The sequence below is a fragment of the Notolepis coatsorum genome (genome assembly GCF_963971535.1).
Source record: "Notolepis coatsorum genome assembly, chromosome: 1".
Lineage (NCBI taxonomy): Eukaryota > Metazoa > Chordata > Actinopteri > Aulopiformes > Paralepididae > Notolepis > Notolepis coatsorum.
In genome coordinates this window covers 214,772,736-214,791,388 of record NC_140165.1, presented here as the reverse complement: position 1 = coordinate 214,791,388, position 18,653 = coordinate 214,772,736, and the positions used below count along the sequence as shown (strand labels likewise).

The following is an 18,653-nucleotide window of genomic DNA, read 5'->3' as shown; positions in this document are numbered from 1 at the left end:
CCTGCTGGCTTACAACCGGGGGGACCCTTCCAGTATCTCCCGCTATATATTACTAGTGTACCATAGATATAATTCCCTAAGATTCAGGTTGTATAATTACCTCCTGCGTAACCAGAGAATGGACATTCATTATTGATTTGCCTACGCACATTCCTTTGCCTTATAAGCGCATCCAAAGTAAAATAGAGAAGTATATTATGTACCTTTTGCTGCAATAAATACTTAATTACCACTTTGTGTGGAACCGATTCATTGTGGGAAGTGTTCATCATATTTATATATCATGTATTGTATGGCCAGTAATTAAAGTACATAAAGCGGTAGTGGTTTAATGATACCATACTTATCAATACAGTCAGGGAATTGTACCCCTCAGTTACAATTGGTCCTTCGAGCCGGAGGGTAACTAGTGTAATATTAATATAGTGGTATTAATATTGACATGGCCTATGATGAACACTCCACAAAACGGTTCTCCTAAAGTAGATCGCCCGCAGCGTAGACGGCAGACACCTCAGTACTTAGAGGATTACGTTGCCAATATACTACCTAGCTTTCTACAGACGGTAAACGCGGAAAAAGTAGATAGTAAAATTATGTCCGACCCTATCGACCAGGCTACCCCGCCAATAGAGGCCCTAGTGGGTTCTAACGTAACTGACCAAGCTCACGGTAGGGACCAGGAGGGACCCGACATGACTTTACCCCCCGCCAAGACCGAAGAAGTAGTCCCCGGAGAGCTCCAGGATAAAGACAGCTCTCCAGGGATGGAACTCTACCCGCTACAAGAAGAGGAGAGCACCCCGGAGTTGGATCTCCAGGACTCGCCACAGGAGAACAGATCTCCAACGAGTACTGCCAGGAGCGGATCACCTCAACCAGCGTCTTCCCCCAGCGAGGCGGACAAGATGCTGGCACAGGCATTCCTCGCCAGCCTAGCAGCCTCAACAGAGCGCGATCGACTCCAAGCACAGACGCTTAGTGAGCGCGAACATTCTTCCATGGAAAGAGAACGCCTTCAGGCGCAGCAACGGAGCGACGAAGATCGTATACGTCTAGAGATTAGACGCCTTCAGACGGAAGAGAATATGGTAAGGGACCGGGCCGAAGCCCAGCGCGCCGCCGCCGAAGCCCAGCGCGCCGCTGCCGGTGCCCAAAGAGAAGCAGAGCGCGACCTCGCTCTCACCAAGCGCGAAGCCGAGCGCGACCGATTACAAGCGCAGATAATGGAGCAGCTGATCACCAGGGCAACACCCCCTCCCTCCGCACGGGGTTCCAGGGCCTCGTCAAGACAAGGGTCAAGGGCACCCTCCCCTACCCGATCAAGCGACCCTGAGCCCGACCACCAGAGAGAGCCTATACCCCCCTCCGAACCCCTTCCCCGACCGGTCCAAGTGAGACCCAGCTACAAGGAAGAAACGGTCTACACCGCGGAGAGGCTAAATAGACGACTACAGGATCTAGAGGACCTGCCAGAGGAAGAAGAAGAGGGAGAGGAGGAGAGTCAAGCCCGACAGCAGCACAGTACTCCACAGAACCAGGAGGTCCAGTACAGCCCAGGCTCTACCCCCGCGGCTCTGCGCTACAGACCCCCGACTCAATTCACGGGTGAGCTTGACGCACGACCAGCCCCGAGGAACAGCACCTGGATACGCGGGCCATGGTACCCAGCAGGTACCAGCCCACCAAGAGGCGTAAGAGGAGACTCGCCTAGGAGGCCTCTCTTCCAACGCTCACCGATGTGCCAGCCATCCATGGCATCATACATTGGCACACCGACGTTTCCGGACTTCACCCACGAGAACAGAGCACAATACACGGAGCTACGAATGTGCTTAGAGACAATGATGTCCGATGTAGCTAATGAACCGTACAAGTATGCTATCCTACTGAAGCACCTCAAGGTGCCCCGAGCGCACAATATAGCGCTGGCCTATGCCACCTCTACTACCCCATACACAGCGGCTCTAGCAGCACTCGACCAAAGATATGGACGCATATGGGACTACGTAATACAAGAGATAAGGCATATTGACCGCCTACCCCCAGCCACAGACAATCGCTCACTAGATGACCTGTCTATCAAGGTACAATCCCTGGTAGGGATGCTGGGGGCGCAAAGAGAAAAGGGTATGCACGAACTGTACGCAAACTCTAATGTCGAGAGGATTTTAGAGAAGCTTCCGCCCGCCCGACAAGAGCGCTTCAGGCGGCAAAGAGACCACCGTGATCCTAACGGTCCCGAGCCATCCCTCCTAGACCTAGCCGACTTCCTGGCGAGAGAAGTCAACAGCCTACGGTTGGATACGTTCATGCGGAGCACCCCAAGCTCCAGAGAGGGACCTAGGAGAGCAAACGATGGCCGAAGATTGGTGACCGTCATGCACCAATCAGAATCAGTACCGAGCAGCAAGAACCACAGTACCCCCTCGATGAAAGAGAAGTGGAAGATGGTGTGCCCGTACTGCGAAAAGGAACACTGGTTGTCACAATGTGACACGTTCAAGAAGATGACCGCCGACGAGGTGAGTCAATGGATAAAGTCCAACCGACGCTGTTACCGATGTGCGCGCAGTCACATGGCAGCCGATTGCCGCTTAAAGAAGAGGTGTAATCGGTGTGACGGAGCCCACCTAGATGTCCTACACGACAGTAACAGAAGAAAGCCTGCACCCTCAAGCAGCACAAAGGCAAGTGTTATGTACATTGACCCCGCCAGCAGCGGGGGCGCCCGGGTGCTCTTAAAGGTGGTCCGCGTAACACTGAGTTACCAAGATAAGGTCATGGACACTTACGCCGTCCTTGACGACGGGTCAGAGAAGACCCTTCTCCTCGCGTCCGCTGCGGCCCAGCTGGGGCTGCGGGGGAGCGAAAACCAGATGACGATTCGGACAATAAGAAGAGATCTAAAGACGATAAAGGGCGAGAATGTCTCCTTCACTATCGCAGCAAGCGGGCAGCCAGAGAGACGGTATAGGATTACTAATGCTTTCACCAGCCAAGAAATAGGCCTGTCGCAGTACACCTACCCCATCGCCAAGCTGATGGATAAATATGTGCACCTGCGTCAACTACCTATACCGCTCATAGACGGTGCCACCCCGACCCTGCTGATAGGCTCCGACCATGCAGACCTCATCGTCCCGATAGACCGGGTCCACACAGGGCCCAGAGGCTGTCCTGCAGCAGTCGAGACCCGCCTAGGATGGACATTACAAGGCCCCCTCGCTAAGTCTCTTAACCGAACAGCAGCCACTAACTGCCTCCACTCCAGAGTGACAGAAGAAGACACCACCCTCCTACAGCATGTCGAGAGGCTATGGACACTAGAGACAATGCCCTTTAAGAACGAAAAGAAAGACATTCGTTCCAAGGAAGACATTTACGCTATAGCCCTCCTCGAGCAGGGGACAAAGAGAGTCAAAGTCAACGGAGTGATGAGATACGCAACTCCACTCCTGAGGCGAGAGGGTATGCCTACCTTCCACGCCCCAAAAGAAGCGACGGAGCGGTATCTATTGAACACAGAGCGGCGCCTAGCCAGAGACCCCGCTCAAGAGACTGTGTACCGCGCTGAGATTAACAAGCTAATCACAGCGGGACACATAAAGAAAATTGACATTAAAGAGGCCGATCAGACGACCGAATCATGGTACGTGCCGCACCACAAAGTCCACCACAACGGCAAGGATCGTATTGTGTTCAACTGCAGCTACCAGATCAGATCACAAAATCTGAATAAAGAGCTCTTGCCCGGCCCAACACTCGGCCCCTCTCTACTAGGCGTGTTACTACGTTTCCGCCAAGACAAGGTGGCCATCAGCGGCGACATCAAAGGGATGTTCCTGCAGGTGAGACTAGTGGAGGAGGACAAGCCCCTGCTGCGGTTCCTATGGAGAGAGAGGATCGGGGATGAGCAACCAGCCATCTATCAATGGGAAGTCCTCCCTTTCGGAACCACATGCAGCCCATGCTGTGCTACGTTTGCACTGCAAAAACACGTCGCAGAGGACCCAGCAGCTGATGAAGAGGTCCGACAAAGTGTAGGAAATAGTTTCTACGTGGACAACTGTCTGCAAAGCGTCTCGACGCCAGAAGAAGCCGAGGCCCTTCTACTCAAGCTCCGCGCCTCCCTGATCAAAGGCGGCTTTGATCTCAGGCAGTGGGCCAGCAGCGACCCGCAAGTATTGCGCAGCCTCTCCCCCGAGGACAAGGCAGCAAGCAGCGAGACCTGGATGGCGACCATCCCAGGAGAAGCCCAAGAAATGACATTAGGACTAGTCTGGCGCTTCAAAACAGACTCGCTCCATTATAAACACACACCCCTGACCAAGGAGCAGGGAAGGTCGACTGCACTACCGACCACCAGACGGAGTGTATACAGAACACTCGCCAGACAATATGACCCGTTGGGATGTATTCTACCTTACACCACCAGGGCAAAGATGATTGTAAGAGCGTTATGGGACAAGGACCAGGGCTGGGACGACCCCATACCCGAACACCTTGCATCCACATGGAGAGAGTGGGAGACGGAACTCAGCTCACTCCCAGGTGTCAACATACGCCGCAGCTACTTCCCACCCACAGTGAGGTCGGAGACGTGCCAGATGGACTTGCACGTCTTCAGCGACGCCTCCGAAGTAGCCTACGGTTCGGTGGCCTACTTGCGTGCCCGAGAGGAGGGAGGAGAAATACATACTGCTTTCATCCTGGCTCGCTCAAGAATAGCCCCACGAAAGCAACAATCTATCCCGCGTCTAGAGCTCTGCGCAGCCCTAGCAGGAGCGCAACTCGCCACGTTAATCCAACGTGAACTCACCATTCCGGTGCAAAGAACAATCTTGTGGTCAGACTCCACGACAGTACTCACATGGATCCGGTCTGATTCGTGCAGATACAAGGTCTTCGTGGGAGTCAGAGTCACAGAGATTCAAGATTTAACAGAAGTAGCAAGCTGGAGGTATGTGGACACAAAACACAACCCAGCTGACGTCATCACCCGGGGAATGTCCCTGGATGACCTCACCCGTCACAACCTATACAGTGACGGGCCAGAGTTCCTCAAGCTCCCGGAAGAAGAGTGGCCTACACCCACCCCACGGGAAGCAAGTAAAGAGGAGGCCGAAAACAAGAAATCTATGTTCTGTGGATTGAACACACTCGTCTCCACAGACCCCGACATAGACGATTGCCTCACCCTAGAGAGTGCGCAGCTAAAGACATTCCTGTGGCACCACCCAGAGGTTCAGCTCACTACTGACATTACAGCAGCTGACTACGAAGAAGCAGAACTTCTTCTACTACAACGAGCCCAGAGAGACTCGTTCCCCGATGAGCTAGACTGTCTACAGGGAGCAAAGCCCGTCCCATCAGACAGCAGACTGCTCCACCTAGCCCCCGAGAGCGACGCCCATGGTCTCATCAGAGTGGGTGGTCGTCTGCGGAGAGCTCCAGACTTACCGGATGACATCAAGTACCCGATAGTCTTAAACAGCCGACACAAGGTCACAGAGCTGATCATAAAGAAATACGACGAGGATGTGCATCACGCCGGGGCAGAGAGAGTCTTCGCAGAGATCAGACGTCGTTATTGGATACTGCAAGGGAGAGAAGCAGTGCGGCACTTCCAGCGAACCTGTCTAGACTGTCGTAAGTGGCGAGCGCAGCCCAGTATACCCCGGATGGCTGACCTACCTCCCTGTCGCCTCCGACTCGGCGACAAGCCTTTTCACTCCACCGGTATGGACTGTTTCGGCCCGCTGTATATAAAAAAAGGAAGAGGAACCGAGAAGCGGTGGGGTATTGTATTCAAATGCATGACCACCCGAGCGATGCATATAGAACTCCTTCCAACCATGAGCACAGACTCATTCCTTATGGCCTTCCGAAGATTCACATCGCGGAAAGGCAAACCGTCTATATTATTGTCTGATCACGGGACAAACTTCAAAGGCGGAGAAAGAGAGCTGAGAGAGAGCTTCCAAGCTATGGGCCCAGAACTTAAGACCCACCTCGCTCCATCCCAGATTGACTTCCAGTTTAATCCCCCGAACGCACCTCACTTCGGTGGAACTTGGGAACGAGAAGTACGCTCAATAAAGACAGCCCTGTACGCCGTGCTTGGGGCCCAGACCGTGGCGGAAGAAGTCCTAATGACAGTCCTCACGGAGATCGAGGGAGTATTGAACTCAAAGCCCCTCGGTTACGTCTCAAGTGATGTAGCAGATGTCGACCCAGTCACCCCCAACACACTCTTGATGGGGCGGCTGGACCCCGCGCTACCACAGACAATGTACAGGCCTGAAGAAGCGAACGGCCGAAGAATGTGGAGGTACAGTCAAGTATTGGCTGACAAGTTTTGGAACAGCTTCCTACTCCACTATCTACCGTCTCTACAGACCCGCCAGAAATGGGTGAAAGAGAGAGACAATTTGACAGAAGGGACAGTCGTCATGATTATCGACCAGTCACTACCCCGAGCTATGTGGCCGGCTGGCCGCGTAAGCAAAGTGATCACCGGTGCCGACGGAAAGGTCCGAGCAGCCGAAGTGCTCGTCCAAGGACGGATCTACACCCGACCCGTGGCGAGGCTAATAGAACTGCCAAGGCTCCCCGATACTATCGATGACGACCATGACCCCATGATTTTGTGAACTGCCCGACCCCTCACAACAGACATTGAGTAGTGGACAGTGCGGTTAATCTGTCTCTGCTTAGCTAATTAGGTGGGACTAATTAGGAGGCGGCTGTTACAAAGGATCAGATTAAACCGAATATATATATTTATTGATTGATATATATTGCATAGTATTTGTATATCGTTTGATATCCCTTGTATATTCCTTGTACATATACACGGAATATCCCTTTAGCCTAGTACAGACCATAATATTTCATTCTCCTATTGGACAGCGGTCCACAGGCGCCAGGGCCATGCCTCCAGAGTCAGGTTCAAGGCCACCGTCAAGACATGTCTGTACATGCCCGGCCTTGCCCAGGGATACGAGACAGAAATGAGGTTGGCACTAGATTGTTCGCCGTGCATATAAATATGGCGCAGGTGAATACAGAAGTAGAGTTACCCAATAAGTTGAAGCCTCACCCACGATACAACGTGCGGTGAAGTATGGCCTGTTTGGCCCCAAATAGAGCATTGAGACCGCGTGCGAATTAATAACTGAATTGTCAGAGTTTGGCGCTATACCGTCGAGTGCGACATATTTCTATTAAGTCAGTAATAGTCTATTTGTGTATAGTGTATCGTGCGGCTAAAGTTCTACAGTGACCAGCATCACCAACGCTTCCTCGTACCAGCTAGAGTGCTTATCCAGGCTGGGCTGCTTTCATGGCGCTTTCACCCGAGGAGACCTAGACGAGAACCGTGTGGACATGTACACTGGATTAATCTACCCGACGACTACATAGCCCTTTGCGGCTGGATTATATTTGTTTTGGTCCTGTGATTTATGGAGCGGAGAATCGCCGACGCCTACATGTGTGGGATTTACCCTGTGAGGAGCCACGTCGAGTCTGCGCCTCAGAGAGCCTGAGGCCGGCTAGCTTTCTTCACTGTGGAGCTACAGTCTACGGAGAACAGCTGTATTCGTCTGTGGATCAAGAGACTATTGCACCGTCTCCTGTACTTGGAGTCTCCTTAGTCATCGTTGACCAGACTCTCTACTACCGACAGATCCTCTACCCCTGCTGGCTTACAACCGGGGGGACCCTTCCAGTATCTCCCGCTATATATTACTAGTGTACCATAGATATAATTCCCTAAGATTCAGGTTGTATAATTACCTCCTGTGTAACCAGAGAATGGACATTCATTATTGATTTGCCTACGCACATTCCTTTGCCTTATAAGCGCATCCAAAGTAAAATAGAGAAGTATATTATGTACCTTTTGCTGCAATAAATACTTAATTACCACTTTGTGTGGAACCGATTCATTGTGGGAAGTGTTCATCATATTTATATATCATGTACTGTATGGCCAGTAATTAAAGTACATAAAGCGGTAGTGGTTTAATGATACCATACTTATCAATACAGTCAGGGAATTGTACCCCTCAGTTACATCTGTAGTATGAATACATTTTAACATATAAAGAATCAAAAATGTAATCGAATCGTGACCTCAAATTTTTTATTCGTACAGAAAGTGAAGCTTTGCGTATGATTCCACCTCCTCGTTCCCTGTCCCTACTCAGCGTTCTAAACCGCTACGTGCTCACTCAGAGGCCTGAGACGTCTGACGGACAGCTTTCCCAGGACGCCGCTAAGCCTCCGACGCCTGACGTCCAACATGACATTAATATGAAACTGACATCCCCATGGCAGGTGTCTCTAGCTGTAATCCACAGACGCCAGCATCCACGTTTACCAGACCTCCCCTATCAGCAGACCCCCCCCCCCCCCCTTCTCTCCGGTCTGATCCCAGACCCTGCAGCATTTCTTTTCTTCTCTCTCTTCTATTCCTTTCTTCTTTTTCCCTTTCTTTCTATACGTCTTTCCGTCTTCCTTTTCCTCCCCATTCTCACTCGACATTGTTTTTTAGTTCCACCTGCGGTTGTCGGATCTCTGTCTCTTGTCATCGGGGTGTTTATGTGTAGAGAGAGCTGGGAATACTTGGCCCTGGGCTTGGTGTGTGCGCGTGTGTGTGTGTGTGTGTGTGTGTGTGTGTGTGTGTGTGTGTGTGTGTGTGTGTGTGTGTGTGTGTGTGTGTGTGTGTGTGTGTGTGTGTGTGTGTGTGTGTGTGAGTGTGAGTGTGAGTGTGAGTGTGAGTGTGAGAGAGAGAGAGAGAGAGGTGGACCAAGAACTGATCCGAGAGGAGCATACAGGTGGCTGTAATCTTATCTGTTTTCTCTCTCGTTCTTTCTTTCTCTCTCTCTCTCTCGCTCTTTCTCTCTCTTTTCCTCTCTCTTTCTTCCCTCACACAGAGACATGGGGGAGCGCTACCGGCGGGAGATGTTGGCCCACGGAGGAGCAAAGGAACCCATGCTGATGGTAGAAGGTACTAGGACATGTTTCTTTCTCTTTTTAACCCCTACCTGGCCTCTCGCCTCCGTGGAGATCATGTCATGTTCTTCACACCTATATGCAGGGGACCCCCCTGGGCAGGTAGTGCAATTTTCCCACCATATTCTAAGAGTTCACAAAAGGTCACAGGGGCCTTAAGGAGTTAGTGTGTCACTGTCAATCAACTTTCTAGCTTTTCTCATATTATTTTGAAAGGTAGAACTCGTATGCACTATATCGATCCTCGCAAATAGTCCGATTTTATACGTACATTGCGTTTTGAGCCCTTCGTCCCGTACAAAAGCTGTAAACGCGAGATTTGGCTGTTAACATTTGGGTAAGTCTGCCCAACAAATCGTGTTCTGACAGAAGGTATTCAAAAACACAAGAGAGCAGACTGTACATGATTATCATTATGTAATGGAGATTAGATTGTTTTGGCATCCTGCATAGCCGGGAGGGTCAGTATGGTGAATTTGATATTTTTTGGCAGGACTCTTTCATCAAGTGTTTCATCATGTCCCTAATGGTTTTACGTGGGAAGATACCCTTTTTACTACATAGAACTCATCTAATCACCAACTGAACTACAGTATAATAATAACTGGACTTTAAAGAAGTCTTTATTTGGCATGCAGGCAGAACACACACACATGCAATTAGTTGGGTCGCCGATGCGATTGAGTCTCTGCACTTGACCCATCCCGTCATCCTCCCCCCCAAGGGCAGCCGGGAGCAGATAGGGGCGTCGGCGTGGGGCTTCCCCCCCGGGGACCAATCCAAGTGCTCCTGTCCGTCTTCGTCAGTGACGCGACAGTGTTAGCGACCTGTTTTGCATGTTTTTCCATTGGGTTTCTCTTATCGGGGGGGGGGGGGGGGGTAACCCTTGCAAGCAGGGGGAGAACATGCAAACTCCACACAGAAAGGCCTGGGAGATACCCTACCCGCAGTGTTTCCCACAGAATTTTGTGAGACTGTGGTGGGTGACCCTCTAGGGGGGTCCGGGGGCATGCTCCCCCATAATTGTTTTTTTTTTGTACATTTTAAAGTTAAATGCATCAATCTGATGCACTTTGAGAGCAAAATAAAGAGGCTAGATCTATGATGAACGTTGTGCTCAAAACACAAAATCGACTAGAGCAGTGCTTCCCAATCCTCTCCTCGAAGCACCCCAGCCGTTCCATATTTGTTAAATTCCACCACCAGCACACCTGATTCAACTTAACAAGCCCTTTATTAGTTGAATCAGGTGTGCTGGTGGTGGAATTTAACAAATACATGGAACGGCTGGGGTGCCTCGAGTTTGAGAACCACTGGACTAGAATACATTTGAGCCATCATTGAAATGAAGCAAAAGTGGTTACTTGTGTTGAACTGGTTTATTTTTTAGATAATACAAAAATATACTGGATTACTGTTACGACTACTACCACTGCCAATAGGGAGGTGTAGTGGTTACGTCATTGTTGTTTCCGGCCGGTCCGCGTCTATTCGTTTCCTAACACATTTATGCTTCCGCATTCACGTTTTGCGCTCTGATTGGCCACTGATCTGGTCGCGCCAATCGTGTGACGGCAAGTTCTTTCGCCGGTTAAGCTTAGGCACTCTTTCGAAGTTTGTTAAGGTTAGAGTTTGTCTTAGAGCAGGGCGATAGAACGCCAGCCCTGATTCCAAACTCTAACCTTAACCAACTTCGAAAGAGTCGCCTAAGCTTAACCAGTGATAAACTAGGCGTTAGGTAGTTTGCTGCTGGTCGAGGCGGAAATGGGCGCGTCACGCGATTGGGGGCGCACATGTCACATGACCAGAAACGTCAGTGGCCAATCAGATCACACCAGAAACGGCAGTGGCCAATCCGATTCGCAAAACGAATAGACGCGGCCGGTCCACTCGTAGAGAAGAGAGAGAGAGAGAGAGAGAGAGAGAGAGATAGAGAGAGAGAGAGAGAGAGAGAGAGAGTATAAATGCGTGTGTGCTTAGCTGTCGGCACCCGCTTGAGGAAGTGCAGGTATTTCCACTCGCTCTGCCATTGAGCGTGGTTGCGCTACAACCATAGAGGGGGCGTTAGTTATGCAGATCAGTGCCTTATTCACGTCAGCAAAACAGTCAAATCAGAATGGCTTAGTTGAGTGAGGGAAGATCTCGTGAACTCGAAACTAGACTGATGAGTCAAAATAATAATTAGAGACACAGACCACATTGATATAATCCCCCATTGCTAGGAAACAATGCTAAACACTGGAAAAGGCCATTTATAAGACACAGGACCTTTAAGCAATAATGTTAGTGATAGAAGGGAACTCATTTTGTGCAAAAAATTTCATTTCTAATCAAGTACTCTAAAGCAGCATTTTTCCACTTCAAGATTTCAAGCTGTTTTGGGCTGGGCTCCGCCCATACTCGCAAAGCGCTTTGAGTGACAGTCACCAACCAACGTTACATCCAGCCTGTTTGAAAATACTAGAATCCAACATAGTCTGGTGAAAACGCACCTTATGTTATGGATGGATCATCAGCGTTTGTCCTCTTCCTCTTCATAATAATATTCAATAGTTTGCTCTAGGCAATCGCCATTTTAGGCGATCGCCCAGCTGTAGTCTGGACTCTGGGGAGCTCTCAACTCTGCAACAAATAATGCCTCGGCCGGTGTTGTGCCGAATTCAGACTCCCTGCCAGAATCCGACTCCCCCTCGCGTGAACGCACATACACTATCAGATTTCTGTCATAAAACGATACAGCGGACAAATGTTTTGATTATATTTAAAAGGCTTTGACATTGTAAAAACTAAATAAGTGGAGTTTCGAAGCTGTAAGCTGAATACAAGTCATAGGAACACCCACGTTCTTCCCCCTTCCTACTGTATAAGAAAGAGGAAAAGCGCAAAACGCAGAAACACTACAGTAAAATAGTAACGTTAATACTCTATTGACACATGTGAAGACAGTTGACAGTTGCTGAGTAATGATTTGACAACTTCTGTCCATAATAAATATAACCCAGACAGTGAATAAATGACTAATTACGACATTTGTACTTACTGATTCGATATTTTCGGGTCCCGAGTACTCGATTACTCAGTACAGCTCCCTTCTTTAGTAACATCCTGGAAATCATCCTGGAAATCATCCCAGCATTATAAAGTCCTTGATTCTCAATGTCCTCCTTGCTAAAATGTGCGGTACACATCCGGCGGGTCTCCAAAAACAAAACAAACTTGGCCCATTGCTGGCGGATCACGACATCATCAGGAAATGAATGCAAGGACGTATTCACTGCTTGGCAGTCAGGAACAGCACAACATATCTTGCCCGTTTTGCTCATAACGTTTTTAAATGCTAACCCAATGCTAACTAACTGTTAAACTTCAATTCCACGCATTTGCTTGCGTACTGCAATAAATAATGGTTGAGTGTGCGCGGTGGTTACAAACAAAGAGGGGGTGTTACTATGCAGATGAGAATTCTTTCTACGTCAGCAAAACAGTCAAATTCGAATGGCTTAGTTCAGTGTGGGAGCATCTCCTGAGATCTGAACTGGAGGAGTGCGCCAAAATGAGAATTAGAGAAATAGACATTGTTGTAGCCAATTTGATGATTTTACTGTGGTCACTTTATTGTATGAAGGTGCTGTGTTATTGTGAAGGTGTTATTGAGATTATTGACTAATTAACTGGGCAGGTGGCATAAGCCAGTCAGATGATCTCGGGCACAGCCTATTTGTAGGTGTGTCACAGGTGCGCAGCGGGAGGGAATTGGGGAAAGTCACAGGGAAGCCACCTGTCTTGCGTTGCTTGTAGGGTTAGCTCGCCTAGTGCAGCTTTCAATACACAGTAGCAGGAGTTGGTTGGGCTTGACGTGCCGAGACAGCTTGTACACAACCCTCAGCCTGTCTGGTCTCACGTGGTATGAGGCTGCAATCCATCACCTGGAAGACAATAGGCGTGGGAAGAGGACTAACAAGCCAACTCCAAAACCCTCCCCCAGAGGTTAAATGGGTTTGCGTAGGGCCAACAACCCTACCTGGAAAAAAAGCATGTTACTAAAGCATCTACGATAATTCAAAACCAACTCGACCTGGGAAAAGAAGGGCTCCCACACAGGAGGCGCATGATGCCATGCAGTGAAAGCCGAAAGGAAGCTGTAAGGCCGACTCCCCTCTTAACCCCCAGGAAAACCACCAGAATTGCCACATGGAACATCAGGACGATGTACGAACCAGGGAAGACAGTCCAGGTAGCACAGGAGATGAGGAACTACAACATCTCTCTCCTTTAGTGTTGTCAAAAATATCGAAGTATCGATACATATCGATACTGAATATTTAAAAAGGCTTCAATACTCATTTCCCGAAGTGCCGATACTTTCTGCAGTATCGGTACCAGCTGGCTTGCTCCCGCAAGTTGTTGACAGACAGACGCGCTGCCAGAGCCTTGCCCTTCCGCCTCCTCCTCCTCCTCGCTCAGAGCAACAGACACAAGCTGCTGCAGCCTCCTCCCCCTCACAGCCGGGCAGCGCAGCCCTGTCTTCAGTTTGTAAACAACGCTATTATTAGCTAACGTTAGCTGTCGTTCCTCCGTTAGCTTAATGCTAGCTAGCTGGCCACCTATTACTTCATGGAAACGGAGTAACGTCAAGCCGAGCCCACTACACCAGTACACGCATGAACTCGACACAACTACCCCGTTTCCAACGTTCGGTCGAGCGGAGCCGGAGCCCATCCTACACTAGTACACGCATGAACTCGACACAACTACCCCGTTTCCAACGTTCGGTCGAGCGGAGCCGGAGCCCATCCTACACCAGTACACGCATGAACTCGACACAACATTACCCCGCCTCCATGAAGTGTCCAATTAGCAGCAATGTTGTTGAAAATGTAACGTTAATAAATGCTCCGAGCATAGCTCCGGAGAAATCTCTCTCTCTCTCTCTCTCTCTCTCTCTCTCTCTCTCTCTCTCTCTCTCTCTCTATCTCTCTCTCTCTCTCTCTCTCTCTCTCTCTCTCTCTCTCTCTCTCCACACACACACACTCACAACATGTTGTTGTCCATTGACAACTCACATAAGCAGGGGCGGACTGGAGAAATAATTCAGGCTGGGAAATATAGTGTGAAATATAGCCCCAGTCAGGCCACTTTCTAAGTGGGGGTCCCCCACCAGGAATTATTTTGTTACAAAGACTTAATTTCCTGCATTCTGGTGCAAGAATTTTTGAATATTTACCCTTTAAATGTCAGTGTTTGTGATGGGCATCACAAATTATTGTAAAAAATAAAATAAAAAAACACATATTCAATACATTTTCGAATTGTAACCCTTTAAATGCCAGTTTATGTGATGGCATCACAAATTATTGTTAAAAAAACACAAAGTAAAATATTTTCAATATCAAATGCAAAGTACATTTTTCTGGCGGGGATTATTACAGGCTAGGCATGTGTCAATGATTAGCAACAACACCGTTTTTGATGGATTTTTTGTTTTTGTAATGTCAGATTTAACCACAACTCTTTTCAGAAAAGTGGGAGTATTTAATTTTTTATCTGACATTACAAAAAATTCTAAAAAATTTAATGGTTATGATCAGGGCTGAAGTTGAATAAAAGATGTATGACTATTTAGACTGCATTAATCTCTGTCACAGTGATCTCCTGGTTGTTCCCCACTTAGGTTATCTAACTATTGCGCGGCCGCAACTAGAAACACTGGCCTGCTTCTAAGTTAATTTTTTTTTTTTCAATTACCACCAGCAGTACCACCAAGTACCACTAGTGGTATGCGTACCACAGGTTGAGAACCACTGCTGTAGTCAATGGGCCAGCTTTCCATTGCCTATTTTCATGATGCGTCACGATGTTTGCAGAGCTATATCTATATTCTATATTATAGCTATGGAGACAATACTATGGCTCATTTGACAGTCACTATCTCTCGTCCAACATGTAAAAAATAGTAATTTTTTTCATGTATACGTTCGCGTGTTATCCCGTGGTGAATATTGTATAGTTTAAATTCAGAGTGATCCGGGCTAATTCCTGAAAAGCTGAGTTAAGGAGCGCTATGTGAATTTTGCTAAAGTCGTTTGCGTTGCTCACCTGGACACGTTACTATTTCAAAATCGAAAGGTATATAATAGGTATTATGTTTCATCATGAATGCATCAAAGGGGTGCTCTGAAATGCTCTGATCGTCAGCAACGGCATACGTTTTGGAGTATGTTACATATGATCGTTGTATATATTTTCCCTAACGCACTTTCACTTCCGCGTTCGTGATGCGAGCGACTAATGTTAGCAAAAATGTGTTAAAAAAAACAAAAAAAACGTCTTTGGATAGCTTCTTTGCAACGGGGAAACACCAACTGAGGAGCCAGAAGAGGAGCCTACGACCTCCAAGACACATAAAGCTTCTTTTAATAAACAGGAGTCATACTTAAAATACGGGTTTATCACAACAGGTGACAGTGTATGCAACGGACAGTGACGGTTAGCCTAGGCATTGTCCAACTAACACCTCTCTAACCGGCTAACCGGCACTGTCCGCTTCCATTCATTGTGCTAAGCTAGTCTAACGTGGAGCCAGATAGCTTTCTACTGAACACACAGAGACGAAACTGGTATCTATCTTCTTGTCTCTCTCAGGAAAAGACGGTAAGATAATTTCCCAAAATGTTGCCGTGTTCCTTTAAATAGCTCTACATTCCAGCAGCCATGATATAGTGTTTGATCAGTAACATGGGTTTTCCAATCCCTCCACTCTACAGTAAACACAATACATTTCCTGGTATCCCTTCCCACTTTATCCAATCAGGAGAGAAAAGCCTAGATATTTTTTTTAAGTATATGCTTAAAACTATATATATATACTTTTTTTTTTACAGTTTTTGCAGTGAGAGTTCTCTCTCCTGATTGTGATGCTGTCGGAATGTAGAGCTATTATTTTAACATATAAGCCACTCATTTTAACAAGAAAATATAGCACCATTAAACATAAAAGTTGGCTAATGAAGGTCAACCATATACAGGTTGTTTTTAAGTCTTCTGAAACTTAAATACATACATTCACAATACATATACACAATATTATTCTAGTTTTTACAACACTCTTTTAAAACATGTCATCAGCTTGTGACTGCAACTTGTTCCTGTTCGCGGACGACTCAGCCCTGCTGGTCTCTGACAAGAACAAGTTACAGGTTGAACAAACCCTCAGCTCAGAACTCGGCAGAATCTGCACCTGGCTCGCTGATAACAAACTATTATTACACCTGGGTAAAACGGAGTCCATTCTCTTCGGATCAAATAACAAACTCAGCAAGACCAACGGCTTCTCTGTTACAGTGGGTGACAATATTGTCACAAGGAAAGATGAAATTACATACCTGGGTTCCATCCTAGAGGCTAATCTTTCCTGTGACAAGATGGCATCCAATGTAATAAAAAAAAGTCAACCAACGAACAAGATTCTTGTACCGGATCTCCTCTCTGGTAAACAAAAATACCCTGAAGACTCTAACAGGAGCACTCATTCAAGGGTACTACGACTATGCTTGCACCTCATGGTACCAAAGCACCTCAAAGGCACTAAAAACAAGATTACAAACATCACAAAATAAACTGGTCAGACTACTGCTTGACCTTACTCCTAGACCCCACCTCACCCCTGCCCATTTTGACAACCTAGGATGGCTTAGAGTAGACGACAGAGTACAGCAACTTGCAATGGGCCTGGTCTACAAGATACACTACACCACTAAGGTACCCATGTACATGTCGAAATACTTCCCTAAGGTCAGTGAATACCACGACCACAACACCCAAGGGAGTTCCACAAATCATGTCCAACCCAGATTCGGCTCAAACAAGGGACTAAACACGTTCCGCAATTATGCCACATCAATGTGGAACGCCCTACCCACAGCTGTAAAGAAAATGTGAATCTCTACCCACCTTCAAAACCGCTCTCAAAGAGCACCTACGGGAGGCTGCAATTCGAAACTGGCCCCCGTAAATGTCTGAACCCCCCTCCCACCCACCCACCCCATCCTAATGTACAGTTCCCTCCCCCTTGTAGGTATATATTTACTGTTGGGATCTGTTTAACAGTACTGTATATTTGCATATCTTGTATGTCACAAATGTAACAGTACTGTATATCTGTATCTCATGTATGTCATAATAATTAATAATGTATTGCATTTATATAGCGCTTTTCTGTTTTTCTGACACTCAAAGCGCTTGTAGGGTGGGAATTGCCTCCTTCACCACCACTGGTAGCACCCAACCTTGGGCTACGCAGGCTCAATGGCTACCATACAATGGCACCTGGCACACTACACAATGGCTGAACGGCTCAGGAGACAGGGATTGATATCAGTCAATTAAGGGGAAGGGATGATTAGGTGGCCTTGATGTCAGAGACCTGATTGGGAATTTGGCCAGGAACGTCGGGAAACCCCCTACTCTTTACGATAGGCGTCCTGGGTTCTTTAATGACCGAATTCAGTCATATAAATGTCATGATTAGTGTTACGAAGGATCAGATTAAACCGAATATATATATTTATTGATTGATATATATTGCATGGTATTTGTATATCGTCTGATATCCCTTGTGTATCCCTTGTACATATACACGGAATATCCCTTTAACCTAGTACAGACCATAATATTTCGTTCTCCTATTGGACAGCGGTCTCTTAGGCGCCATTGCCATACCCCCAGAGTCTAGTTCAAAGTCACCGCTAAGACATGTCTGTACATGCCCGGCTTTGCCCAGGAATACGAGACAGAAATAAGGTTGGCACTAGATTATTCACCGTACGTATAAATACGTCGCAGGTGGATACAGCAGTAGTCTTGTCTTATCCTAATACGTTCGTTCAACGTATCGTTCGCTCCTTACTAGTAAAGCCTTCATCACGAGTCAACGACCAAGTGAAGCGAGCAACCGTGCATCTAAATAGAGCACTTATAACCGCGTGCGAATAGGATAGTAAAGTGTCAGAGTTTAGTGGAATAACGTCAAGTTCGACCTAGTTAATGTGAAGTACCGCGCACCGGAGAATCTACACCGGTGAATGCAGAGCCCTTTTCCGGCTGGATTATTATTATATTGCTTTGGTCCTGTTGGAGCGGAGGAGAACCGTCTACACCCCACTACTGTGTGGGATTTACCCGTGAGGAACATCACTCGAGCCCGTCTCTTGGAGAGGCTGGCTGGCTTTCACCTATGCTGCACGCATACTGGGATTACAGCTGCTGCTTTCGTCTGCCGATCCAGGGAGTAATATACCGCCTCCCATAGCAGGAGCTTATTGAGTCCCCGTTGATCCAGACTTTGCATTCGAACATTTCCTCCCCCTGCTGGCTTACAACCGGTGGGAACCCCCTACCAGTATCTCCCGCTATCTTACCAGAGTACCATAGATATAATTCCTAAGATTCAGGTTGTATTATTATCTCCTGCGTAATATGAGAATGGACATACGTTATTGATTTGCCTACGCACATTCCTTTGCCTTATAAGCGCATCCAAAGTAAAGTATATTATGTACTATCATTGCTGCTAATAAATACTTAAACCCAGTTTTGTGTGGAACCGAGTCATTGTGGGAAGTGTTCATCAT

At 47.7% G+C, this 18,653-nt stretch overlaps 1 protein-coding gene across 1 annotated transcript in view; it reads left to right on the top strand.

Annotated features, from left to right (window-relative positions):
- The window catches only part of LOC311233347 (mitochondrial intermediate peptidase-like), a 198,290-nt gene that overhangs the window by 154,867 nt on the left and 24,770 nt on the right, over positions 1-18,653 (top strand). Inside the window, exon 18 of the mRNA XM_084320322.1 lies at positions 8,946-9,019. Coding sequence (XP_084176448.1) covers positions 8,946-9,019 — 74 coding nt within the window. The remainder of the gene's footprint in view (positions 1-8,945; positions 9,020-18,653) is intronic.